At 41.4% G+C, this 27,122-nt stretch overlaps 2 protein-coding genes across 4 annotated transcripts in view; one reads left to right on the forward strand and one right to left on the reverse strand.

Moving 5' to 3' along the window:
* Positions 1-5: 5 nt before the first annotated feature.
* PHB2 (prohibitin 2) lies at positions 6-14,466 on the forward strand. Of its 2 annotated transcripts, none has more exons than XM_083355497.1 (10): positions 6-238; positions 1,456-1,589; positions 1,675-1,759; positions 2,314-2,393; positions 3,464-3,648; positions 6,142-6,271; positions 7,897-8,000; positions 8,203-8,280; positions 9,054-9,492; positions 13,869-14,466. In XM_083355497.1, the coding sequence occupies exons 1-9, from the start codon at positions 84-86 to the stop codon at positions 9,132-9,134; spliced, it is 1,032 nt and encodes a 343-aa protein (XP_083211623.1). In that variant the 5' UTR covers positions 6-83; the 3' UTR covers positions 9,135-9,492; positions 13,869-14,466. The 2 variants fall into 2 exon arrangements, with proteins under 2 accessions (XP_083211623.1, XP_083211624.1); XM_083355498.1 differs by having other exon boundaries at positions 106-238; positions 1,461-1,589.
* Positions 14,467-20,793: 6,327 nt separating this feature from the next.
* Positions 20,794-27,122, reverse strand: part of PTPN6 (protein tyrosine phosphatase non-receptor type 6) — a 41,933-nt gene continuing 35,604 nt past the window's right edge. For both annotated transcript variants that reach the window (XM_083351902.1, XM_083351903.1), the window contains 4 exons: positions 24,734-24,801; positions 23,535-23,686; positions 22,935-23,032; positions 20,794-21,689 (listed from right to left, as the gene is read on the reverse strand). In XM_083351902.1, the coding sequence (XP_083208028.1) occupies positions 21,563-21,689; positions 22,935-23,032; positions 23,535-23,686; positions 24,734-24,801 (445 nt within the window). In that variant the 3' untranslated portion in view covers positions 20,794-21,562. The remainder of the gene's footprint in view (positions 21,690-22,934; positions 23,033-23,534; positions 23,687-24,733; positions 24,802-27,122) is intronic.

Here is a 27,122-nt window from a genome sequence, read left to right on the forward strand (position 1 = left end):
GGAAACGAAGCCCCACACCGTTCGCACTGGCGCACGTTGCGTTTCCGTTTCCGAGCGGCCAATAACGAAGCGCCGCTAGGCTAATGGCTGGAGAGCCATTAGCCGCTTTCGGGGCCGCTCCAGCGCCACGCTTGCGCAAGGGGAAAAGCCCTTCCGGCCTGACCCGGAAGCGTTTTTTCAGAGCCCGCCGTTTCCCGTGTCCTTCTCTGCGGCGCGGCGGCGTGACTGAGGAACGAGGGTGAGGGCTGGTTATCCTCGGAGGCGGATGCCGGGCGGTTTTTCTGAGAGGAGCCGAAGCATCTTAGAGCCTCCGCCTGCTTCCCCGAGGATGAATTCTCTGTAGTGAAGGGGCAGCAGGCATGTGGGGGAAGGGAGCGGCTGGCTGATCCAGTGCTTTCAATGAGACCGTTTCCAACAAGGGGCATGCTGTAGGATGGGCGGATTTTATTCATGATTTAACAGCTGTGCTGGACGAATCGGGGAGGGGGGGGCTGAATTCGCTTGCATTACCCCGCTCCATAGACAATTGCCCCGCTTGCATGGCTTTTTGTTGTTGTTAGTTGCGAAGTCGTGTCCGACCCATCGCGACCCTATGGACAATGTTCCTCCAGGCCTTCCTGTCCTCTACCATCTTCTGGAGTCCATCTAGGCCAGGGGTAGGCAACCTCGGCTCTTTTATGACTCATGGACTTCAACTCCCAGAATTCCTGAGCCAGCTTGGCTGGCTCAGGAATTCTGGGAGTTGAAGTCCATGAGTCATAAAAGAGCCGAGGTTGCCTACCCCTGATCTAGGCTCACGCCTACTGCTTCAGTGACTCCATCCAGCTACCTCATTCTCTGTCGTCCCCTTCTTCTACTGCCCTCAATCTTTCCCAGCATTAGGCTCTTCTCCAGTGAGTCCTTCCTTCTCATTAGGTGGCCAAAGTATTTGAGTTTTAGCTTCAGGATCTGGCCTTCTAAAGAGCAGTCAGGGTTGATCTCCTCTAGGACTGACCGGTTTGATCGCCTTGCAGTCCAAGGGACTCGCAGGAGTCTTCTCCAGCACCTAGTTCAAAGGCCTCAATTCTTTGGTGCTCAGCCTTTCTTATGGTCCAACTTTCACAGCCATACATTGCAACTGGGAAGACCATAGCCTTGACCATAGCCTTTTTAGAAGCCTGTAATACCGCGCTTCTGTACTGGGTGATGTTCCTTAATAAAAAATTAACTTTCGCTCTTGGCATCCTAGCAGTAAAGAATGGCTGCTTTATCATATCTTATCTACATATACCATGGTCCGTATAAGTGGTTAGCAAGTTTCAGGATTCTTATTGGTGTTCTCGGCACAGAATTCTTCATTCAGAGATAATTACATACATAAAATACTTCATGCACAGTTCACTTCTACTTCCATACTTTAGCGAAATTTTGCAGAATTGTGTAATTGTATAATTGTGGACCTGTCTCCATAACAAGGTTAGCCATGGCTCAAAGCCTGAAAGACTTTGCTGGCCGCCTGCCTACTGGTCCGCGTGGGATGAGCACTGCTTTAAAGTTGCTGTTGGGTGCTGGAGCTGCAGCTTATGGAATCCGTGAGTCTGTCTTTACAGGTAGGTAACTTTTATTCTAATTCTTTAATCTCTTTCTATTGTTCAACTGATGGTGGTAACACCAGAATGCTTTTGATTTCTACAGTGGAAGGTGGACAAAGAGCAATATTCTTCAACCGCATTGGTGGTGTTCAGCAGGATACTATTCTTGCAGAGGGACTTCATTTCAGGTATTCATCTAGGGCAGGGGTCCCCAACCCCGGTCCATGTATCAGCACTGGTCCGTGGCATGCCAGCAACTGGGCCACGCAAACAAGCGAAGCCCCATCCGTGAGATGCAGGCAGCACACAAAACCACACCCCCTCGGGTCAGCAGAAAAATCTCCATGGAACCAGTCCCTGGTGCCCAAAGGGTTGTGGGCCGCTGATCTAGGAGATTGGGTGGTGTAATAAAAAAAATATTTTGAATTTACCAGTAATTTCAAGGCAATATTATCTTCATACCAATGTTTCCAAAGATATTTTCCCCAAAGTTTAATTTGGTATTACTTCAGTTTGGGAAGATAGTTTTTAAATTTTCCCTCAAAGCTATTTTAAAAAAACCCTCATTTTGATATAATTTCTATTTTTGTTAAGATAGTGCTCTTAAAAATTTCAGAAATATTTTCTCGTTAAAGAGTAAAGTTTAAGTTATGTGGAAATATTTGTATCTCCAAATAAGAGGCATAGGATTTTATTTCTTTTTTACATCTCATTCAGTTATAATTATTGCTAATCTCCACAGAATTCCTTGGTTCCAGTATCCAATAATTTATGATATTCGAGCCCGGCCCCGCAAAATTTCGTCACCAACAGGATCCAAAGGTAAGAACAGAGTTGCACAGTGTTTTTACTTCCTAAGAAGTCAGGATGATGTATGTAGATATTTCTCCATCTTTACTCTTTATAACAATGCCACAATGAAGTTTATACTAAGAATGATGTCACAAAACCATTGAAATCTATAAGTGACCATTGTGGAGTAAATAGGATTTGTGTTTCCATAATTTTGAGTTTTGCATTCTATATCAGTTTTGATACCCTTCTGTTGGTACTTGGAAGATCATACAGTTGTCTGGCCAGAATGTAAATTAAGGACTTCAACTGATTTGGGATGAGAATGGCAGTTGCATACAAAGAAAATCTATATAAAATGTATTATAGATGGCTAAACACATTGTGCTTTAGATTGTAAGCCGCCCTGAGTCTTCGGAGAAGGGCGGGATATAAATGGGATTAAAATTAAATTAAATTAAATCTACCACCTGAGAGGTTAGCAAAAATGTTTAAAAACACGTCTAGCAATTGTTGGAAATGTAGGCAAAAGCCAGGCACGTACTACCACCTTTGGTGGACATGCCCCAAAGCAAAACAAATCTGGTCAAAAATACATACATGGTTAGATAAAATGCTAAGAAAACATGTAAATCTTAAGCTGGAATCATTTCTCTTAGGTATAACCTCAGAAAACTATGATAAAAATGTGTATATTTAATGTTACAAGTATTAACAGCAGCGAGAATTACATTTGCACAGTACTGGAAAAATGAAGTGGAAGAAGAGAAAATTTTAAAAAAATTTGGACTGTGGAAATGGACAGGTTCACATTGAAAAAGGAAACGGAAAGAAGATCAGACATGGGATGTATTTTACCAATGGCTAGAAAAAAGGGGTAGAGAGTAGGAACTTAAGATATATTATCAAGTTAAATATTTGTACCCAGACAACACATTGTTTACTAAGCACTAAAGATTTGTAATTATAAAAAAATTAATAAAAATATGTTAAAGAAAAAACCAACTGATTCAGGATGGTGTAATTAGACATATAATCAGACTTGAGAAATAAAATCGAATGCACTTCAGAGATCGTGGTTGACTTGATTTTGTCTCTAGATCTGCAGATGGTGAATATCTCCTTGCGTGTTCTATCAAGGCCCAATGCTGTAGAATTGCCCAGCTTATATCAGCGACTTGGACTAGACTATGAAGAACGGGTTCTTCCTTCCATTGTCAATGAAGTACTCAAAAGTGTGGTAGCAAAGTTTAATGCGTCACAGCTCATTACCCAACGAGCTCAGGTTCGTCCTTTTATGATACCAGACCTGTCTTCCTGCACTTAATCCTACTTTTCACAGGTGTGTCCAGTAGTTTACTGGTTGCAGATGATTTACGGATTAAGCAATTGTTTGGGGAACAAATGAGATCTTTTGAAAGTTTCCTCTAGGCAAGAAATTGAGTGGGAAGTATCTTAACTTGGTAGCAGATATGCATAGGCAAGTAGTGCAATGTGGCTGCAGAAATAGCAAATGTAGTTTTAGAGTATTTTTTTATTCTGCCTTGCTCAGATCTTGCATTGACTATTAAGCCCAGGGTTTTTTTTTACGTTTTTTATTTTATTTTATTCAAAACAAGGTTCAAATACAAAATACAAAACTAAAAAAAAATTCCAAAAGGACAAAACATAAAAGAATCAAAGCATTAAAAAGGTGCCTCAATAAAAGACATTATACACATATTATCCCCTCTAGTTGAATACTGATTAATATAGTACTACAGCATTAATTTCCACCCTTGCGAAACAAGCCCTCCAAATTTTTTAAACTATTAAATCTATTTACAACTTGTTGACCTGTGTTATATATGTTATATTAATGACCAAGTAGTTAATGGAAAAAACAATATTAGTGAAACAAAAGTTCAAAATTGTTAACAAGCTGTTATTGTAATCCACTCATAGAAAAATTTACCACAGCATCTTGTCTATCCCAAATCATCCCAGAAGTTATAAACAGATGCCCTGGGTCTAATATTCATGTTTGTTTGTTAATATCGTCCCTAGTCAATTGTTATTTAATTAAATATAATAAATTCAGTCTCCAAAATATGTCTATCTTCCAATCAAAGTGCAAGCAAAAGTAATTGCCAATTAACTGTAATAAATCCATCCAGTCTCCCTCAGACTTCGTAGAGATCTGGAATCTCTTTCTCTTGTAGTCAGAGCTATAAAGTTGAATGAATGTGCAGGCTTAAACTTCAGAACAGCAGATAAAATCCACTTTGCTGGTTCTCCAGCCATGAAATTGTTCCTTTGGTCTGGAACTGGATCAAAGTTGTTTTGTGTATATTCATCCACATCCAAAAATAAAGCTTCAGATCTTAACGTTCTTTTAACAATCATTAAAGGTTTGATCAAGCTTTTGAAAGAGGAACCCAGCTAGGAGCTGCACATCTCCCCTCCAGCCTTCTTAATCTGTAAAACCTAGCCGGGGAACAGAGAACAAAAAAAGTATGCCTCTATATTTCAATCCAGGTTTATAAGCAAAGTTCAATGGAACTTTTGCAAATTCAAAAAATACAGAAACCAGTGGTGAGAATCTGAGAACTCTTCATCCCTCCCACCTGAACCTCATGCTTTCCATACGGAAGGGACAAGAGGTTATCCAGAACAACGTATATCAAAAGAAAGAAAAAGAAAAAGCAATTAAAATCCAGCAAGAGGTTGAAATAAATCAACCCCCATTAATCAACTTTTAAAACAGTAAGCAAAATAAAACAATGTAGTCAAAAAGTGAAAGTTAAAATTCTGATGTGCATAGACAACGATCGACAGGAAGATGGATACGCCCAATGACTTTTCAATCACTTCCAGAGGGAATTGGAATCTTCAAGACACCCCCCCTCCCTTACCCACTGGGTCAAGGTCGTCCAAAGGTTGTCTTGGGTCACTCCTAAGTGCTCCCGGGAGAGCACTGCCAAAGACCCAGCTTTTGCGGTGGAATCAACAGATCGTGGATAAGAAAAAAGTTACCTTGCAGAGCAGCTATCTTGAAAAGGGCCCAGTATTAAGCCCAGTTCTTTAAGAATTATTATGGCTTTTTTTTAAAGAAAAATGCAGGGCTTTTTTTCTCGTAGAACGCTCAGAACGGAGTTCCGGCACTTTTTTTGGATGGAACCTTGTAGGGTAGGCAAGGCATGTGTGTATGACATGTGTGAGTTCCGGCACCTTTTTCTTTTACAAAAAAAGCACTGGAAAAATGTATTCTGCTTGAAGAAGAAGAATGTAAGAATTTACAAAATAAATAAGGTCAGGAAGAGGCAATGAGAACCATTGGATAATTAGAAACAAATATCATGAAAAGAGACTGAGAGGACAGGGAATATTTAGTCCTTAAAACTGAAGGGAATTATGATGGCAGCTTTCAGATATCTGAAAAACTGACATTGAGGGGGAAAAAACACTTCAAAAGACTGTTCAGATATGTGACTTTTAAGTTGATTTATTAAATTTAAATGTTGCCCATCCCACTATCCAAAGTTACAGGAAGGCATATTATGTTTAAATATCAAATGGTAAGAGCCGTTTAACAGCAGAATCGATCAGACAGGTAGTGGTGATGGACTCCTCTTGCTGGGATGTTTTGGACGTGAGTGGATAGATTTTTGTACCAAAGGGATAGGTGCAAGGATTTAAATGGTCACTTCAGCAACATGATTCTGTGACTTACGTTTTTGTCACTTTTTCTGGGCAAAAGGAAATATCCTTGAGCAAGAACTGTGGCTTTTTTTTTTAGGTATCTTTGCTTATTCGACGGGAACTGACGGAGCGAGCAAAGGATTTTAGCCTTATATTGGATGACGTAGCTATCACAGAGCTGAGTTTTAGCCGAGAATACACGGCAGCAGTTGAATCCAAGCAAGTGGGTGAGTTGATGCTTAAATTAAAGGAAACTGTAACAGCTGGAGAAACCGAAAAGAGAAGACTGGATTTGAAAATAGGATCACGCTAGCAAAGGGCTGCAGGGAAAAACATTCCTGAAAAACTCTTTAAACTCGTCCCTATATGAGAGGCAGGTGGGCAGTTGCTCAACATCTTGGTAAATTCCATTCTAAGCAATTCTCCCTCCTGTCCTACGATCCAGAATAAGGGGTATGCAGTCCAACCTGGGGTTTCTGAGTGCACACATGAGAGAAGAGAAAGACATAAAAGTATATTTAATGTAGCATGTTACTTTGTTATATAGGAACAGACACCACCTATGGTTACTGCTGGTAAAAAGATTGACAAGAACACTAGAAGGCACACTTTACATCATTTTACAATGCCATTTTTATTGCCTGTTTTTCTGAAGAAGGGCTGTGTATTCCATGATTTGCATACATCTTATTGAAGCTTCAGATGAGAATCCTTTCTGCGAGCCTATGTGGTCATTTGAACGGTTTGCTTTTACTGTTGCCACAGGCTGCGGCACAAACCGCCTATATTATGTCGTCTCCTCTCTTTGATCCTTTTTGTCTTTTCCTTCCTGTGGCAGCCATGCTTTCCCCCCTCTTGTCCTCAGACCTTGCCCTTCCGTTCTCCTGAATTGGATTCTGGATTGTCCACAGGAGACCATCTGTGATTTAATGTCAGATCACTCAGGTGTTGTTGTTTTTCATTTTGTCTCATAGGAAATCAAGATGAGTTAAATATTGAGACCAATAAATTAATTACACTTACTTCCCACATAATTTTTATAAGAGACAGGGTGTAGGTGTAAATCAGTTAATTTTAAAGTTGGATATTCTAAAAGTAGTTTAAAGTGATATAAGTTTAATGCCAGTCATTTTGTAATGTAAGAAATTGGAAGAATTACCGGTAAATAACTAGTGCTCGGATCCCACTTTTAAAATGATGCATCCATCGTACAGCATGTTACTCGAATGCTATATTAGCTCTCTGCGTGAAAAAAAGCTTGGGTTTTTGTTTTAAATCAGGATTCTCCAAATGGTCAATCTCACTATCCATCTTTTATTATGGTTAGTTGCACAGTCAGCTAGATGTTTAGACTCGATTTGGCATTTTTATTTAACTATCCATTATTGTTATTTGTATTACTATTAGTTCAATATTATTTTCATGTAAATGAGGATTGATGAAAAATCTGAAACTTTATGAAGCAGTTAATGAGTTGAAGACTTTGGGAAGCCCTGTTTTAAATAAAGAATAAATGTTTGTTATAATATCATGTAATTCATTGTAATACTAGCTGGGTGACCTTGTGCCTGTCACTGACTCTCAGCCTAATTCACCTCACAGGGTTGTGAGGAAAATAGGCGTATTAGAGACGTTCACTGGCTGGAGTTGTTTATAAAAATAATAAAGGCGAAATGTAAACTTAAAGACTATCTAAAAAGCTGGAAATTTACATTTGGCTTTCCAGGCTGAAAAGTCCAGTAATTTGTTTGTGACTGAATATTTAATAAATGCAAGAAGTAATTAGCAACATTCTGGCATTATTACATGACTCTGGTTCTTGCCAAGATACTATTTTTTCTCTGTTCTCTAGCCCAGCAAGAAGCTCAGCGAGCACAATTCCTTGTGGAAAAAGCAAAGCAAGAACAAAGGCAGAAGATTGTTCAGGCTGAAGGTGAAGCCACAGCTGCTCAAATGATATCCTTGCTTTGATGTGAGAGGGAAAGATTGCTACAGGTTTCAGGCGCTTTGGATGTAGCGGTAGAATGCAAGAGCACGCTAATTTTGACATAACGTGGTTTCAGGTAAAGTAATGCAGCTTAAACATAGCTGAGGGGATGGCAAAAGATGAGCCTGAGTTCAAAACTTTTAAGAAATGCGACCTTAACCGATTGCTCACATTGGAGAAGCCCTCAGCAAGAACCCAGGTTACATCAAGCTGCGCAAGATCCGTGCTGCCCAGAATATCTCCAAAACGGTAAGTATTAGGCTAGTGGATTTGCTTTCGTATATGTGTACACCTGTCCACCCTCAGCTGCTGCTTTCACATTGTACCAGGCCAAGTGATGAATCCAAGGCGAATATGATATGCTTCTCCTGATGTTAGGGCTTTACCCTGAGTGCCTGCTGATCTCCCCATCTTAACAAGAGCCAAGAAGACTTTGACTCTTGTTGTAAGAGCAGGCCCACATCATTTCAGTGGGCTATACTCAGTCGTGGTCACTTGCAGAACATGTGTCACAGACTAGGAAAAGGCTCACAGCAGGAACAAAATCCGATGGAGAAGCAGAATGAATTTGGGCGTTTAAGAATACTGATGGACCTGGATTGATCTGAAATTTGTAACAAAACAAATTAAAATTCCACACCTGTTGTTTGTGTTCTGGGATCTGATAAAACAGCCCATACTGATGGCATCAAAAAAATTAATAAACTTTCAAAAGGGAAGAGAGAATTTTGTCCATAGCTTGCTTCTACAGGGATTTTTCTTTTTTCAAGGGTTAGCTGCTATTACATCAGTCTTCCAAGTCATTCCATACTGGTTACAGTACACTTCATTATTTCCATGCAGCATGCTTGAAGGGAATCATGGGAATTAAAGCTGCAAACCCCTGTAGGGGATGAGATTATGGAAGGCTCTCCTAAGTGTTGAAAAAACCTTCGGTGCTTTGGTATGTTTCTGCCAAACCGCCATGTGTTTCAGGATCTTTGCTAACTGCCTTTTTTATCCACTGCCCTAAACTTTTACAGATTGCAGCATCTCAGAACCGTGTGTATCTTACAGCTGACAATTTAGTGCTCAATCTACAGGATGAAGGCTTTACAAGGTGAGTGGCTTGTGAATATCCTAGTAGCTGATCTACAGACTTTAGATTTTTCCTGTGATGAGTTGCAGCTTGAAATGATTTAGGGAAAGTTGAGAAGACTGCAGTTCCTTTCTGGAAAAGTGGGATGGGGACCACTGGGAAGCTCTTTTATCTTACGCTGCTTTAGGTTTTTTGAAGAAGAACAAAGAATATAAATGTAACGTAATATATCCTGCTCTCTGGATGTAGCATAAATAGAGTTCCCAAAGCATGCGCCATAAACATGGAGGTACAACAGGCTTTGTAAATTTTTCTAATCCTTTTTTTTCCTCTGTCCCTCTCTCTTCTGCTGCTACTGTGTGTTGATCCGGATGCAGAGGAAGGTAAGGCGCAACACTTTTTTTCATACAGTCTTTAATTTGGGGAAATGACTTAAGTTATTTCTGATTCATTTGTTAACGCTGTGTGATATATTTATAAAAGCTGTAGGTGGTAAGCGTGAAAGAGAAGATCCTGTTCTGACATGGCATCAACTGAAATTGTGCTTTTTTTTTCTCCAGTGTCTTTATGTTATCCATACACAAACCTTAATTAGTTAAACGTCTCGATGAATCATCTTCCTAGATTTTGATAAATGTAAAGTAGAAGTATGGCAAATATGGAGTGATTTTAGAGTGCTGGGAATTATTGTGGTGAGGAGAGAGGCCCATAGAAAGTAAGACGCGGGGCTGGCTTGTCCTCCATAGATCCCTATGTCTGTATAGCTCAGGGGTAGGCAACCTCGGCTCTTTTATGACTCATGGACTTCAACTCCCAGAATTCCTGAGTCAGCATAGCTGACTCAGGAATTCTGGGAGTTGAAGTCCATGAGTCATAAAAGAGCCGAGGTTGCCTACCCCTGGTATAGCTGTTCGATGAAATTTTGCTCATTGAAAAAAAGAACCTACATAAGAATAGGTTTGGGCTCTTCTTTGTCGATTGTGGAACTTTGTTAGGTTAAACTGCCCTGATGCATGAACAATCTCCCACAGGTGCTTGATTTTAGGTTATAGGCAACCTCAGGGGCTGTGAATTTAATAGGAGTTGCTTGGATGGGTGTTGGCTTAGGTTGTTTTTTTTTTCCCCTCTCCCTTTGGAGGACAGGCAGGCTATTTTTCTAATCAAAACTTTTCATTCTCCCTGAGAAATTCAGTGATATGAAAATACTTAAGCTCCACATGCTTTATTATTTCTCTGGAGAAATCTTGGACTGACAAATTGTGGGGTCAAGAAGAGATTAAGCCATCACTCTTCGTTTTTCTTCTGCTGAAAATAGCAAACTTCTGGTGCTTTTCAGCTGAAACTGGATGGAAAGTTGTTCCAACCTTGACCAAGCATTCCATACAGGGTTCAAAAGCATGGTCATCGTCATCTCCAAAGTATTACAAGTTTCTGAATTCAGGGCTGTCTTTTCTCCAAGCTATTTACAAAGTTATCGGAGTTACTTTCCAACTGTCGAAAATGAAATGCCAAAATGAACAAACCAGGTATAGCTTCCCAGAACATCTATGACGGCGGCCTTTAGCTGGTGCTCCAGTTCCGTTAATAGTTTCATAGCAACTACAGGTGAAACTCGAAAAATTAGAATATCGTGCAAAAGTTCATTTATTTCAGTAATGCAACTTAAAAGGGGAAACTAATGTATGAGATAGACTCATTACATGCAAAGCAAGATAGTTCAAGCCATGATTTGTCGTAATTGTGATGATTATGGCGTACAGCTCATAAAAACCCCAAATCCACAATCTCAGAAAATTAGAATATTGTGAAAAGAATATTCTAGGCTCAAAGTGTCCCACTCTAATCAGCTAATTAAGCCATAACACCTGCAAAGGGTTCCTGAGCCTTTAAATGGTCTCTCAGTCTGGTTCAGTAGGAATCACTATCATGGGGAAGATTGCTGACCTGACAGTTGTGCAGAAAACCATCATTGACACCCTCCATAAGGAGGGAAAGCCTCAAAAGGTAATTGCAAAAGAAGTTGGATGTTCCCAAAGTGCTGTATCAAAGCACATTAATAGAAAGTTATGTGGAAGGGAAAAGTGTGGAAGAAAAAGGTGCACAAGCAGCAGGGATGACCACAGCCTGGAGAGGATTGTCAGGAAAAGGCCATTCCAAAATGTTGGGGACTTTCACAAGGATTGGACTGAGGCTGGAGTCAGTGCATCAAGAGCCACCACACAGAGATGGATCCTGGACATGGGCTTCAAATGTTGTATTCCTCTTGTCAAGCCGCTCCTGAACAACAAACGTCAGAAGCGTCTTACCTGGGCTAAAGAAAAACAGACCTGGTCTGTTGCTCAGTGGTCCAAAGTCCTCTTTTCTGATGAGAGCAACATTTGCATCTCATTTGGAAACCAAGGACCCAGAGTCTGGAGGAAGAATGGAGAGGCACACACTGCAAGATGCTTGAAGTCCAGTGTGAAGTTTCCACAGTCTGTGTTGATTTGGGGAGCCATGTCATCTGCTGGTGTTGGTCCACCGTGCTTCATTAAGTCCAGGGTCAATGCAGCTGTCTACCAGGAGATTTTGGAGCACTTCATGCTTCCTTCCGCAGACGAGCTTTATGGGGATGTTGACTTCATTTTCCAGCAGGATGTGGCACCTGCCCACACTGCCAAAAGCACCAAAACCTGGTTCAATGACCGTGGGATTACTGTGCTTGATTGGCCAGCAAACTCGCCTGACCTGAACCCCATAGAGAATCTGGGGCATTGCCAAGAGAAAGATGAGAGACATGAGACCAAACAATGCAGAAGAGCTGAAAGCCGCTATTGAAGCATCCTGGTCTTCCATAACACCTCAGCAGTGCCACAGGCTGATAGCTTCCATGCCACGCCGCATTGCAGTAATTGCTGCAAAACCAAGTACTGAGTACATATGCACGCTTATACTTTTCAGAGGTCCGATATTGTTCTATGTACACTCCTTGTTTTATTGATTGCATGTAATATTCTAATTTTCTGAGATTGTGGATTTGGGGTTTTCATGATCTGTACGCCATAATCATCACAATTACGACAAATCACGGCTTGAACTATTTTGCTTTGCATGTAATGAGTCTATCTCATATATTAGTTTCCCCTTTTAAGTTGCATTACTGAAATAAATGAACTTTTGCACGATATTCTAATTTTTTGAGTTTCACCTGTAGGTGATCATAAAAATACAGAGGAAGGACCCATAGTTTGCCATCTTCATGTGAATTGAGCAGATCTCATCTAAGTGTTTTATCTAAAAAGGGTATACAGTTTAGAATGTAGACTGAATTGTGTGCCCATACTACAGGTAGTCCTCAAGTTAGGAGTGCAATGGAGCCTGCACATTCCACTCGTAACTCAAAAACTCGTAGAGTGAATCTCATACCTCGAACGAGATCACTCCCTTGCTCGTAAAAACGCACAGGGTTCATTAAGTGCACATGAGATATATCAGGGTGGGGAAGGCCATGGGGGGGGCTAGTGATGGAACAGGCCGCCAAGGCCTCCCCAATCCACTAAGATACCTCACGTTTCCCCCTCCAATCTTGCTGCGTCAGACTCACCTTGATCTGTCTCCTTTCTCCTGTGGTTCCTGCTTTTGAGGGACAGGAGAGTGGATGGAAGCCCCTGGTGCCGTAATACCATGCGAGTTCAGGCACCGATCCTTTTTCACAGAGACTGGGTGCCTGAATTGTTGCACTGTTTGCGGTGCTTACCTCCTACTTCCCCCCAATTCCGGAACCGCGCGGCAGCCACCCCTGCAACAAAGATTGAGGGGGGGCGCTCTTCTGCATACCTCTGGAGGTTGGATCCAGGCCTCAGAGGACTGCTCCAAGCCATTTGGGCCCAGAAAGGAACTTCCAGAGGTTGGATCCAACCTCTGGAAGCATGCAGAAGCCTCCCCCAACCTCCGTTCCTGGCTCAAACGGCTTGGAAGACCCCTCCGAGGCTTGGATCAGGCCCTTGGAAACTCTGTTTCGGACGCCAGCAGCTTGGAGCAGTCCGAGTGCTGGATCCAACCTCCGGAGGCATGCAAAAGCCTCCATTCCAGGCCGCTTGGAGGAGGCCTCCGAGGCTCTGGGGACAATGGGGTCCCTTTCGTTTGGGGGTTTTCTTTCTTTCTTTCTTTTTAATAGTGTTCGATGATTTGTATACCAGCCAGATTAATTGAGAGTCAAGTGGCATAAAGTGGATAATGATGCAATGATTATGACATTAGGACAAAATGTTGAAAAAGTGGGAAGGAATATGTTCCAGAGCAGCTTGTTATAGTCTTCCCTAAAGGAAGTAAAAAAGAAAAGGAAGTTTTTCTAGTGGTTCTATTTGTAGCATTTTTCATTTAAGTGATTATTATTTTATGGGCCAACCAGGTAAGTTTACAAAGGTTTGGCCTAATAATAAGGGATTCAAAGTAAATTTCTCAGTTAGGCACTGGACATCATTGTCTCTCTTCCCTTTTACTCCCATCATGGAGCAGGCTGAAGAAAAATAGAAAAATACAGAATTTCTGTATCCAGACAACAATTTAATAATGTTGTAGAAACTAAAAAACAGCATAGGACAAACCTGCTTTTCTGCCCCAAGGAATTAATCTACCAAACCCACATATATATGTTTGAACCCTTAATTACTCTTGTTCTGGATTAACCATACAAATTAATGCTTGATTTCATGCTTGCTCTCCAAGCCCATATTGCGGTACATTTCTCACAGTTCTTTGTTATGTCTTTGTCTTCCAGTGACAGTCTTATCATCAAACAGACAAAAAAATGAAGCAAATTGCCTCCTTAAACCACACAGATGACTGACAGAATGGGAATTCTGGGCTTTTGGATACTGCACCTTTGAGGCCCATAAATATTCTCTTCAGATTTCTTTTCAGTTGTCATCTTCAACCTTGTCAAGTTCCCAATTCATCCCTCTCTAAAGGACCTTTTCTAGCTAATGTGGCTCCATTTTTATGACAATATCAACAGTAGGAATCAGCTTTGTTTGATGGAGTTCCCTTAGATACTTGATCCCATCCTGACAGATCAGATGTTTACTGGGAGAAACAAAGAAGGTTGCATTATGCAATTTTCTTTATCTGGGCTGATTTTTAAGTAGATCAAATTGTTGCTGTTAAGTTTATGATGGGTCTGTGTCATGCCTTATATATAAAATCCCTGGCTCTTCCATTTTTCATTTCTGACTTACTTTTCCATTCCCTGTTCCCTATTGAACATCTCATCTCAGGAATAGATGGGTCACAGTACTTTTGCAAGTCTGTGATACTTTATGTAACTTGGGTTGCCTTGTGATTCACATCTTTATTAAATAAAATCAGGTCCAAAACTCTTCTGATATCACTATGTTTGTTTTCATTTTTAAGGGATAGGTTTCTTTCACCAGACAGTACTTATACAAAAAGGAGGGAAAATTATCCATTTGAATACTTTTAAAGATCGTTTTACTGTAACACCTACTTGTGTTAAAGCATGTGTGTAGTTGTGAGGAAACGGAGAGCGGGTGGCAGTGCGTTGCCGTAGTTCTCATTAGAGTACTGGGGTTTTCCCCATCTTTTTGCAGAGTAGTTGCATTTTTCGTCTATCATACAAGAATATTTTCTTTTTATCAGTTTTTTGCTGTTCTATTTAGAAGTGCTTTGCCATTCCCTTTTTCCTAGGGTGGAGAGAAAGAGACTAGCCCACAGTCACATAGCCAGCTGGGGGTGGGCACTAAGGTAGAGTTCACAATCTCTCACTTTCAAGCCTGTCTTTAACCACCAAACTGGTTCTTGAGTGATGCTTGACTAAACTGCATTAACATAACACCCACCAATATAAAGCCGATCGAACATGCTTCATGTCCTACCACAGACTTGATTAAAAATCCGGTATGTACAGTAACAAAGTATTGGCAAGAAGAGTGGTTGAATGTCTGGTTAACTGGTTAAACTTTTGTTTTGCTATTATCTTGGGAAGAATTCTTTCTTAAAAGCTGTATTAAGAGAAAATACAACTATCTTTGCTGGCAGATAGTTTCAGAGTATTTATTTTAAAATAAGTATACTATATGCTCTAAATGAAAACACTATATGAATAATATCTGCCAGTGTCTCTGTGTAAAGGAATAATCTTAGCTATGCCTGTTGGGCACATTTAGGATTTTGAGAGTGCATGTGAAGGCACTCACAAAATGGCTGCTGTAAGATGATGCCCTACCACAAAATGGCTGGTATATTAAGCATGAAAAGTCAGAACAACTGTTCTACCAGAGGGCAACTGGTAGAACTTTCTGTTGTCCCCAGGAAGTTCTAGCTTACCTTGTGCCCCTCCCCATGACATATTTTCCATATCCATGTCTGCAGGGTTTTATGCAAGGCCCAGAGAACTTCTTGTAAATAAAGAAGCTGGAGGATGTTTTGCCAGATCCCAAACCTGCCTGGATTCTCGGTGCACTGTCAACAAAATCTAGGTTGCATGAGCTAGAAGGTGAATCAGAAATATTTTCACTCTGCTTACACCTGTTGGCACACAAATGGGAAGTCCTTGGTGTGCCAGACAATGCTAAATCACAGTTCTGAATTGTAAGATGTGCAGATGGGAACAGAAGTTTCTGGGTTTTTAAGCATCATTGTAGTTGAGTCAAAATTGGAAGTTGTTGGAAGTCAGGAAGCATACAAATGTAATAAATACGCTGTATTCCCAGTAGTTTCCTTGTCTGATCTTACAAATGGTGTTAACCATTCCTGTTTAAAGCCTGACTTTTGCCAAGATAGGTAACAGCTCCTCCCAGAGTGGCTGACCTGAAGAAAGCTGGGTAGAATTGGATCTTGCTCAGATTTGAATAGAACACTTCAGAAAACTACAAGACTTGTAGGGTAGAGTGGGGAGTCATTATCTCCTAGAAGCCATTATCTCCTGGAAGCCATTTTCCTGTTGCTGCCAAGAGAACTACATGTAGTGATAGCTCGATGCCACACTGGTGAAGGCACATTTGGCATACCGTGTCCAGTTCAGTCACCCCAAAAGAGATGGTGAGGCCCTAGAAAGTGCAGAGAAGAGCAATAAGGATGATAAGCGGTCTGGCTGAATCCTATGAAGAACGAGTGAAGGAACAAGCTTTACAAAGAAGACTGAGGGGAGATGTGATAGCAGTCTTCTAGTACTCGAAAGGCTACCACAGGAAAGGGTGTTGATTCTCCATAACACCAGAGGATAGGGCAAGCAGTGGAAGCTTGTCAGAAGGAAATCAAACCTGGAAATAAGGAGGATTATCCTGACAGAACTATTAAGCAGTGGAACAGTTTGCTTCCTGGAGTTGTGGATGCTCCTTCACTGGAGATTTTCAAGAAATTTGTCCAAAATAGTAAGAGGATTCCTGCTTTGGGCAGAGGTTGGACTAGAACAGGGCTTTTCAACCAGTGGTACGGGTACCACCTGTGGTACATTGGCACCTGGCAGGTGGTACGCGACCATCCTAGAAAATGGTAGCGGGGGAGGGGAATGAGCTGAACCGGTGGCAGCACCGCACAAGCCTGAGTGAGAGATGGCTGGAGCTGCAGGGCTGTCAGGGCTCAGTGGAAGCGCCAGAATCAGCGCTTCTTCCGGGCTGTCAGGGCTCAGCGGAAGCGCCAGGATCAGCGCCAGGCTCCAGTTGGAGCTAGGCACTGATCCTGGCGATTCTGCTGAGCCCAGAAGAAGTGCCGATCAGCTGGAATTTTGCAGCATCTCCAGGGTCTTGTGATTTACATTCAGATGCTTGGCAACTGATTCATGTTTATGACGGTCACAGTGTCCCAGGGTCATGTGAAGTGACCATAACCTGCTGCAACCACCCAGCAGACGGGGGGGGGATAAAAACCAAACACCCACCCCACCCCCATTGCCAATCCTCAACAAAAATGCTCACAACAATGAAAACCTCGGACAGGAGGAAGAGCGCTGCTGGGCGGGCAGGCAGGCGTCTTGCTCGGCTGTGGCTTGGGGGGCACTTTTTTCAGTGCCATTGTAACTTTGAACAGTCACTAAGCGAACTGTTGTAAGTCGAGGACTACCTGTACATCATCACTTTTTTCCTTTTTTTTTTTTGTTCATCAAGTTTTTGACACCTTGCTAGGCAACTGGTGGTACTTGGATGTTGCCATATCCTAAAAGTGGTACCATGGGTGAAAAGGTTGAAAAGCCCTGGACTAGAAGACCTCCAAGGTCCCTTCCAGTCCTCTTATTCTAGTCCCAAGAAGTCACTGAGAGCTGAGCTTACTTTTTTTAAACAGAAAAAGAAGGAAAAAAACACCTTCAGAATAAAATAGGTCTTAGACTGTGTACCAAAAAAGTCAGTAAAGCAGTGGCAATTTTAAAAAAATTACCCGTTCAAACCATTAATAATATCAACCATACATTTTCACTGCAGGGGAAATTGGAATGATTACAGTCGATAAAAAGTGAAGTCTCTCTTCCGCTGGGTTAACCAACTCGGATCTACAGTACTAGTGGCTGTACATGAACACACATGAAAATGCCTTGAAACTCAAGCAGCTGTTTCAAATAATGTAATCTGATGATACAGCACAAGAGGGCAGTATGCTAATAGAAAAACCTCTCCCAAGGAATATGGAGTTATGGTCTTTGGGGGCGGGGAAATTCTGTGATTTAGAACCTAAATCAGTGGGAAATCCACCAGTCAGTGGTTCTGCAGAGAAAATCAATGCTTTGCATTTTTATTTCCGATACTTAATCTGCCCCAATTCTAACAGAACCTAGGTGGGTAACAATATATAGGTAGTTCTTGACTTACAAACATAACAGCCCAAAATTTCTGTTGCCGAGCAAGACAGTTGTTAGTGAGTTTTGCCTCATTTTATGGCCTTCCTGGCTACAGTTGTTAAGTGAATCACTGCAGTTGTTGAGTTAGTAACCAGGTTAAGTAGTAGTAGTAACAACAACAGTAATAATAATAATAATAATAATAATAATAATAATAATAATAATAATAATTAATAATTAATAATTAATAATTAATAATAATAATAATAATAATAATAAAGTTGGAAGGTATCTTGGAAGTCATCTAGTCCAACCACCTGTTCAGGCAGGAAACCCTACCATTTCAGACCAATGGCCGCCCAGTCTCTTCTTAAAAACTTCCAGTGTTGGAGCATTCACCACTTCTGGAGGCAGGTTGTTCCACTGGTTAATTGTTCTGTCAGGAAGTTTCTCCTTAGTTCTAGGTTGCTTCTCTCCTTGACTAGTTTCCATCCGTTGCTTCTTGTCCTGCTTTCAGGTGCTTGGGAGAATAGCTTGACTCCCTCTTCTTTGTGGTAGCCCCTTAGATATTGGAACACTGCTATCATGTCACCCCTCACCCTTCTCTTTGCTAAACTACACATACCCAATTCCAGCAACCGTTCCCTATATGTTTTAGCCTCAAGTCCCCCAATCATCTTTGTTGCTCTTCTCTGTACTCTTTCCAGATTCTCAACATCTTTTTTACATCGTGGTGACCAAAACTGGATGCAATATTCCAGGTGTGGCCTTACCAAGGCATTGTAAAGTAGTATTAACAGTTCACGTGATCTTGATTCTATCCCTCTGTTAATGCAGCCCAGCACTGTGCTGGCTTTTTAGGGAGCTGCAGCACCCTGCTGGCTCATATTTAAGTGATTATCTACTAGGACTCTGAGATCCCTCTCACAGTTACTACTATTGAGTGATGAATGAATCATTTCATTGACTTTGCTTGATATTTTATTTTTAATATTACATATTATCTGGTATGTCTCAGGCTGCCTGAAATACAGCCTATATCCATATAACAGTTCCATCTGGTGGTGAATGTACACTGATTTCAGTGTTCACTAACTTTATACATATCTGGGGAGGGGGGAGGGAGAACAACCTTAAAAATGCAAAAAGTGGCAGACTTAGTGCAAGGCACAAATGTTTGTATTTAGCCAATGATAGATTTTTTACTTGTCTGTGAGCATATACGGATTCTCCCCTGACTCACATACTTATCCAAGAGCAACCTCCATGGAATCTGTTTCAAATTCTAGTTAATATTTATTTAGAAAATTTATATAGCCACCTACTTGCTCACAGTGACTCTAGGCACTTTACAAACAACAAAAACACAATATAGAAAAAAATAAAAATAAAAAACAATAACCATCCACCCAGGGCTACAATACACAGACAAATGAGCCATTTGATAGGCTCCATCCAGTGGTGGGATTCAAAGAATTTAACAACCGGTTCTCTGCCCTAATGACCATTTTAAGTATTAAAAAACAATATATCAAAAGGTAGTTTATTATTGCATGCATTTAATACTTAAATAAGAACAATAAAAGAGGTACACAAAACTAAATTATAAGTTTTAAAATATTAATGAAAAATATTAATACCTGACAAAAAAACAATAAAAATGTTATTTAAGATATTTCCATATTGCTTCTTGATTGGCGTCCTCATTTACAATTTTCTTCGCTGTTATCCGAGCATCATCAGCTGTGTGATTTATACTTAACCATCTTTTCACTGTAGGAGTAGGATCCTATTCCTTAAAAGCAGGGGCGTCAAACTGCCGGCCTATGGGCCGGACGCGTCATCCGAAAGCCAAACCCACCTCATTGCCAGCCATGGCAAAATAGTCCCAATACATCTTGCGACGTCACATGACTTCGCGAGTTTGACATGTCTGCTTTAGAGGTAGGCCAATTAGAGATTTCCCGATGCACCAATCAGAAAACTAGAGAGATGAAGCATCTATTCCTATGAGAAGCACCACCTAGTTTTCGACTGAGTGACATGATCAAAGGCACCGTGTCTCCATTTGGTTTCCATCGCTCCTCTCTTGGACTTTTGGGTAGGGTTTTTTTTCCCCACCTGGAAGGAAGTTGTACGATAAACCAAACGTGTTCCAGAAAACACAGAGTTATCATAACTGGTTCACCAAACTCAACCAAAAATTAGGTATCGGTTCTGCCGAATCAGTGCAAACTGGCTGAATCCCATCACTGGCTCCATCCCACTCCGGTTTCCCCAGGTCTGCTGGCAAAACCCAAGTCTTCAGGGCCTTACAAAAGACTGTCAAAATGGGGGGGAACAGTCTAATTTCTGAAGGGGTGATATTCCAAAGAGAGGGAGCCACCAGGGAGAAGGCCCTTCTTTTGGGTCTCAACAGATGTACCTCTTTAGGAGACAGGACCCACAACATTCCTTGCCTCCCTGCTCTAGTGGGTCAGGTGGATGTGACCAGCAAGAGATGGTCCCTCAGATAACCTGGTTCCAAGTCATGAAGGGCTTTAAAGGTGACAACCAGCACCTTGAATTACACCCAGAAGCAAACTGGCAACCAAGGCAGCTTCCGCAGGAGAAGTGACACATGTGCACATTGAGATCTGCACAAAACCATGTAGACTGCTGCATTTTGAATAAACTGGAGATTCCAGATGCTTTTCAAGGGTAGCCCCATGTAGAGCAGGTTGCAATAGTCAAGATAGGAGGTGACTAGGGCATAAGTGACTGTGAGTATGGATTGTTGGTCTAGGAAAGGACGTAACTGGCACACAACCTGCAGTCACGCATAGGCCGTCCTGGCCACAACCATATTAAAATCTACGCTATATTAAAATATATTAATATATTAAATAGATATATTGAGTGAGTGAGAGGAGGCACGTACCAAACAATATCTGGTTTATTTACAGAGTAAAGCGACCCAAATTATTTACAGAGTGCAATTGCAAAAGGTTGGTAAATAAACAGATAGCTGTTGAGATTGTGGTTCCCAGCTGTAAATAGAACACGGTCAGCTTTGATCTGTTGAAGTTTCAAACAAAAAGTAGGAAGAAACTAGATTAGAAAGCTTAGGCTACGGAAGCAATGCTTATTGAAAAGCATTGTATTCAGCCTCTGGGTCCAATAAGTGGAATGGCCCAAAGCGAAAGTGCATGGTTTGCCAGCTCCAGCTCCATACTCAGCTTTGCACCACCCAGTAAGGGGTACATTCTAAAAAATGGGAAGAGATCTAGGGAACATAAGCAGATGTTTTAGTTCCTAGACTGAAGAAGGTACTTTGCGCAGACTTAAAAACAGCAGATCTACTGTAGCTAGTAGATATGCTGAAAGATGGGGAAGTTTAGGAGGTAATGAAGGAGTCAAGGCAATAAACTGGTGGCTGAGAACCACCATCTGCACAATTGCAGAGGGAGCAAGATTCTTCTACGTGCAAATAAAATAAACATCTAAGATGCCTAAGATAATTTAAAATAATATAGGTAAGGGACCAGGGGGACAACAGAGAACGAACTGATGAAAGGAGAAAGTGCCAACTGGGTTTTTCCATGCAGTGACAAAAAATGTGTTGGACAGCCCTCGACAATTCTGTAAGCCTCTAAAGAAAATTATTAGCAGGGACAAATGTTCACTGCGAATGGAGCCAATGACGGTTACTTTTTCTTCAAAGAGCCTTTGGGTTTTTTTTCTTTCCCAGATGGCCATGGTTTTTGACCCTTTTCTTCCTTTTTTCCTTTCACTTTGTCTAAATTCTCATAGAGGGTTGGTTCCTCCCTTTGCCTGTATAAGGAGGAAAAGAGCAAAAGAAGACAGACAAGGTTCACAGATCATGTTGAATCAGCAACGTGTGCATGAGCCTCATGCAACTTCTCACATTCCTATTTCTTGCTTTAAGGAAAAAACATTGCTGCTTTCTGTTTATCAGATGACCCACAAGAAAGCAGAATTAAATACTGGCTTTCGATCCAGTTTGTTTTGGGGGTGTTGTTATCGTTGTGGTTGTTTGGCAACTCACACTTAATCAGTTTGCATAAACAGACCAAACATGATTTGATTTACGTGAAAAAATAAGGAGGTTATTCACTAAAGAGAGTGAGTTGAGATGGGGTGTAAAGGAATAAATGAGAACATACTAGTCTATAGGTCCAGAGTGTGGTCCCAAATTATATTTGAGCTATTGAAATTCCAAGAAACAGCTTATTTAAATCCAGTTTTCTACCCGTCCAATAGATAGCCGTAACAATTAAACAAAGGGAGATGCTTTCTAGTATTTTTTTTTGGTTTCTGTGTATTCTTCATAAATAGATTAGTATTTTTTAAAATAACCTTTTAATGCAGCACGTATTTAGCATGAAACCATATTATTGGAATGGGTTTTGGACATCAATCATTCACTTTTACATCTATACTGGATCAAATTTCAGAATTCTTTCATTAGAGTTCATCAGATTGCCATCAACAAACCATCAACAAAGAAGACGCTCCAAAGACAACCTGTTAAATACTTCATAGTCTATTCTGTTAACATTTAGCTGAGAGTGATTTTTCCTGCAGCTTTCATCAATTGGCTTTAATTCTAAATTTTAAAGCAACAAGAGATGAGCAATCTCTATTGTGTGTGACAAGTACTTGAGGACTGTCATCATGATTCCCTTTCATTTTTTCCCCCTCTAGGCTAAATCTTTCAACTTATCTCTTAGGAAATTGTTTCCCAAGTTTCGATTCATATAAATATTTGTTTTCAATCATAGTACCCAGAAAAATATGAATGCTTTGAAGAATGCTACACAACAAGTTTAGGATGGTTTTACGTATGTCATTGATAGAGACCAGGAAAATATCCATTATTCTTAGTTTCTTCTATCCAGTTTAAAGTCAACACTGCTGAACCTGTTTAGACATGAAACTTGCATCTAGTTTAGAGTTTGCTCCAGGAAAGAAGAATGTTAATTATCTAATCTCTACCACCTTCAGAACATTGGATTGTCCTCATACATACTATTGTTTGCTTTGAAAAGGTCTTACCTGGAAGATTTTCTAGAAACCTTCGGGTGTGAGGTCTTCTGGGCAGGTGGGTAGGTGATATTCCCATATTCTGATTCATTTAGTCTTCCTTTCGGAGACTGCAGCACAGAGAAAAGGGGTACAAGTAAAGGTAGAGCAGGGGGCTTGTTGTTCACTGAGCACTTTCTTACTGTATTGAAGACAAGGAGCTGAAACTGCCAATGTGAACAGAAGGAAGCAGAAGTCTCCCCTCACAACCAAAACAAACAACACCCATCTCCCACCCTCTGTTCTTCTTCCATTCTCCAACTTGACTGTGAAGGAACTTGAAATCTCTCCTTCGCTGTGACCCTGACTGGCAAGTCTCTTGGTCAAGATCCACTGATTATTGCACAGCCAGTGAAGATGGCAAGGGCTCGGTCAGTGAGGATAAATCAGCTTAGTTCTTTAACAAGTGTCTCTAACGTAGCTGCTAGAAGATGAATGTGCACAGCTATTGTCCCTTTGCTAGGGAGCTCAGCTAACTCTATCTTAGTGGGTGCCATCTGCTTCTCCAGAGGAAAATATAATCACCACCCAAAGTAACAGAACGGCATTTGCATGCCTCCTTCAAATCACTACCTGCATAATGTCCCGCTTCTTTTTGGTGATCTCTATAAATTGGCATATGGCCATATAGATGAACTTGTACTGAGCTTCAGTCTGCACCATTCCCGAGCGCTGCGACCGGACCATTTGAATGGCCTTTGGAATATCTATGTCACAGTCCAGTCCTGGGACACAGTGAGAAGGAGAAAGGAGGAATAGGAAAACAGGTTAAAACATGCAGAACCGGTTTGGTGTAGTGGTTAAGGTGACGGCCTAGAAACCAGGAGACTGGGAGTTCTAGCTCTGCCTTAGACATGAAAACAGCAGGATGATTTTGGGCCAGTCACTCACTTTCCTGCCTCACAAAGTTGTTGCGGGGAAAATAGGAGGAAGTATTATGTATGTTTGCCACCTTGAGTTACTTACGAAGTATAATTGTAAAGTCGCGTGCTTCACATAGAGACGGACACAGAGCTGGGGTAAAGATGAGTTCATTCTGAACAGAACGAACTGGGGAAACAGGGAAGCCTGGTGTCTATTTGTACCTGCCCAGGTGGATGGCATCCAATCAGTTCAAACCTGGGCTTCCTGCCAGTGCAGGTGACAATGGGTGTAGATCCTGGCTTCCCACCAGGCTGACCATGCCTGGGGCTGTCAACAGCTTAAGTCATTAGGCTTATCCTGAGTGAACAGTCATTGCCAGGAGCTGTCCAGCCCCTCTGCTGATCTGCACCATCAGCATCCTGCTGTGCTGTCCTTTGTGTATGCTGGGAGGCATACACTGCAATAATGTTTACACAGAAGCACTAAAATAGCTTCTTCAGATGAAGTACACATGTTCAGAATTTCTAGGCTGCTTTCTGAAGCATTTAAGATAATTTGTGAACCACTAAATATGAAAGAGTAAATTTATTTAATAAAAGATTTAATTATTAATTAAGTCATAACAATCCAGCAACATTTAAGCACTTTTAAATCTCACTCATTATAAGAGAGAGAGAGAGAGAGAGAGAGAGAGAGAGAGAGAGAGAGAGAGAGAGAGAGAGAGAGAGAGAGAGAGAGAGAGAGAGAGAGAGAGAGAGAGAGAGAGAGAGACTTAAGTGATCCTTGGCTATTCCTGTATGGTGTTTCCTCCCTATTTCTCATACTTATCAAGGCTTTGCAGGTCACTAATGGGAAGCACAAATGGAGGCTTCAGCCAATCCAAAGTCAGAAACCCAAACTGGTCTCACCTTTGGTGGAAATCATATCCACAGTCATATCAATGACAATGATGGTCCCAGTGCGACCAATCCCAGCACTGTGGAAAGAGGAAGAAATGGGGATTATGGGCATCGGAGTGCATTCTGGGCACAAAATAGGCACATTTCAATATGCTTAGGTCACTTTATGACTGTTCCACAAACAGTACTGGGGTTTGACCCAAATCTATGTAAACATATTAAAAGCACTATCAAGAACTGAGCCAACAATGACATTTTTGAGAGCAGAATGCACGCATGAAAGTAACTCAGGAACAGACAATTTAAACAATGTCTTACTGTATACTTTCCTAGAGATCTGCACCAAAATCCAACGAATTTAGAGGGTTACCCCAGAGAAAGTAGTGCCCCTTGCATTCACCAATCTAGTGAACCAGTAGGCACAGGAGCCGAAGCCTGGGATCCAAGTGGTACTAACAGGAATGCAGAGGACATAATACCCTTGTTGGATTAATACCTAGATTTGTCAACTGACGAGGCACTGCTGGAACATTTCAAACAAAACCTCGGAAGTATTTTATTTATTAATCACACTAATTAGATTGTCCAATTCTTGAAATCTAGGTGGCAACCAACAATAATACAGAGTATAACAAAAGAATGAATCAAGGAGAGACCCATGGTTCTCCTAGGACACAGGTCTGCAACCCGCGGCTCCGGAGCCACATACGGCTCTTTCAGCCGTCTCCTGCGGCTCCCAGTCCTCTGCCATGTGCAGTCCAAAAAAAAAAAAAAGTGGGACTAAAAAAGTTCAACCAATCAGTTCAAATATGCAGGGTAGGTGCATATCTTGCCTTGGCTCCACTCTTCAGTCAAACCCTGTTCTGCGCATGCGCGCATGTACGCGCATGTGCACACATTTTTTGCGGCTCCCAGTTTTTCCTTTTGTGAGGGAACCGGTTCCGAGTGGCTCTTTCACTGTTTCAGGTTGCTGACCCCTGGCCTAGGAGAAACAGCCCACAACCAACCTTGCACCAATCCAAAGAAATCCTCCACTCACCCCACTAGTCCAAAGCCTGGGGCAGAGCCAGGACTTCAGGGTTCGTTGAAGAGCAGGGTAGGGGCCATTTCAATCTCTTTCCTCCAGAGGTATCAACAACTGAAAACAATAGCGTTATGCTACTATGTCTTGGCCTGAATCTTAACCAGAAAGGTCTAAATAATTTTTTTTAAAATCCCATTTATATCCTGCCCTTCTCCGAAGACTCAGGGCAGCTTTACAATCTAAAGCACAAATCAATGTCCTTAGCAATAGCCTTCATTCTATGTATATGCCTGCTTATTAGGGCTTTCCCCCCCCAAGCGGCATTATTACAAAGTCAGCTTAATTGCCCCCAACAATCTGGGTCCTCATTTTACCTACCTCGGAAGGATGGAAGGCTGAGTCAACCTTGAGCCTGATGGGATGCGAACCTGCACTAATTGCAGAAGCTGGTGTTACTTAAGGAGGCATTAGCCCACTGCTCCACCAAGGCTCTTAACTGGTTTCTTCTGGGGCCTCTGAAGCTGCAGTGCAACCATCTTCTCAACTACCTTTTTCAAGAAGGGGAGCTTGGAAACTCAAGACAAATTCCTAAAAGTTTTATCTGGTTTGATGGATAATTTAGGCTAAGGTAGTATACCAGCAAAATGCTATGGACGTAGTATACTTAGGCATTCAACGAAGTAGACCACAACTTACTTCTTGGTAAGCTAGAAAAATGTGGGATAGACAGCATCACCACCAGATGGATCTGTAGCTGGCTGACAAACTGTTATTCAATGAGTAGTCCTTAATGGTACTACATCCATATGGAGGGAAGTACGTAAGCAGTAGGGTACCAGAAGGCTCTGTCTTAGGCCCAGTACTCTTCAATACCTTCATAAATGGCTTAGAGGAGGGAATAGAAATGGAACTCATTAAATTTGCAGATGACACTAAACTGGCAGGAATAGTCAACACCCCAGAAGACAAGCTCAGGATCCAAAAGGATCTTGACAGACTTGAACAATGGGCCATATCCAACAAAATGAATTTTAATGTGGAAAAAAGCAAAGTTTTACATTTAGGCAGGAAAAACCAAAGGTACAAGTACAGGTTAGACGAAACTTGGCTCAAAAATAGTAACCGAGAGAGGGACCTTGGAGTCCTAGTGGACGATCACTTAAACATGAGCCGGCAGTATGCGGCAGCAGGCAAAAAAGCTACTACAATCCTTGGTTGTATAAACAGAGGCATAGAATCAAAATCATGTGAAGTATTAATACCACTTTATAAAACCCTAGTGAGACCACACCTGGAATACTGCATCCAGTTTTGGTCAGCACACTACAAAAAGATGTTGAGACTTTGAAAAAAAAAGGGTCAGAGAAGAGCAAC

This window comes from Vipera ursinii, assembly GCF_947247035.1.
Source record: "Vipera ursinii genome assembly, chromosome: 2".
NCBI classification, from domain to species: Eukaryota; Metazoa; Chordata; class Lepidosauria; order Squamata; family Viperidae; genus Vipera; species Vipera ursinii.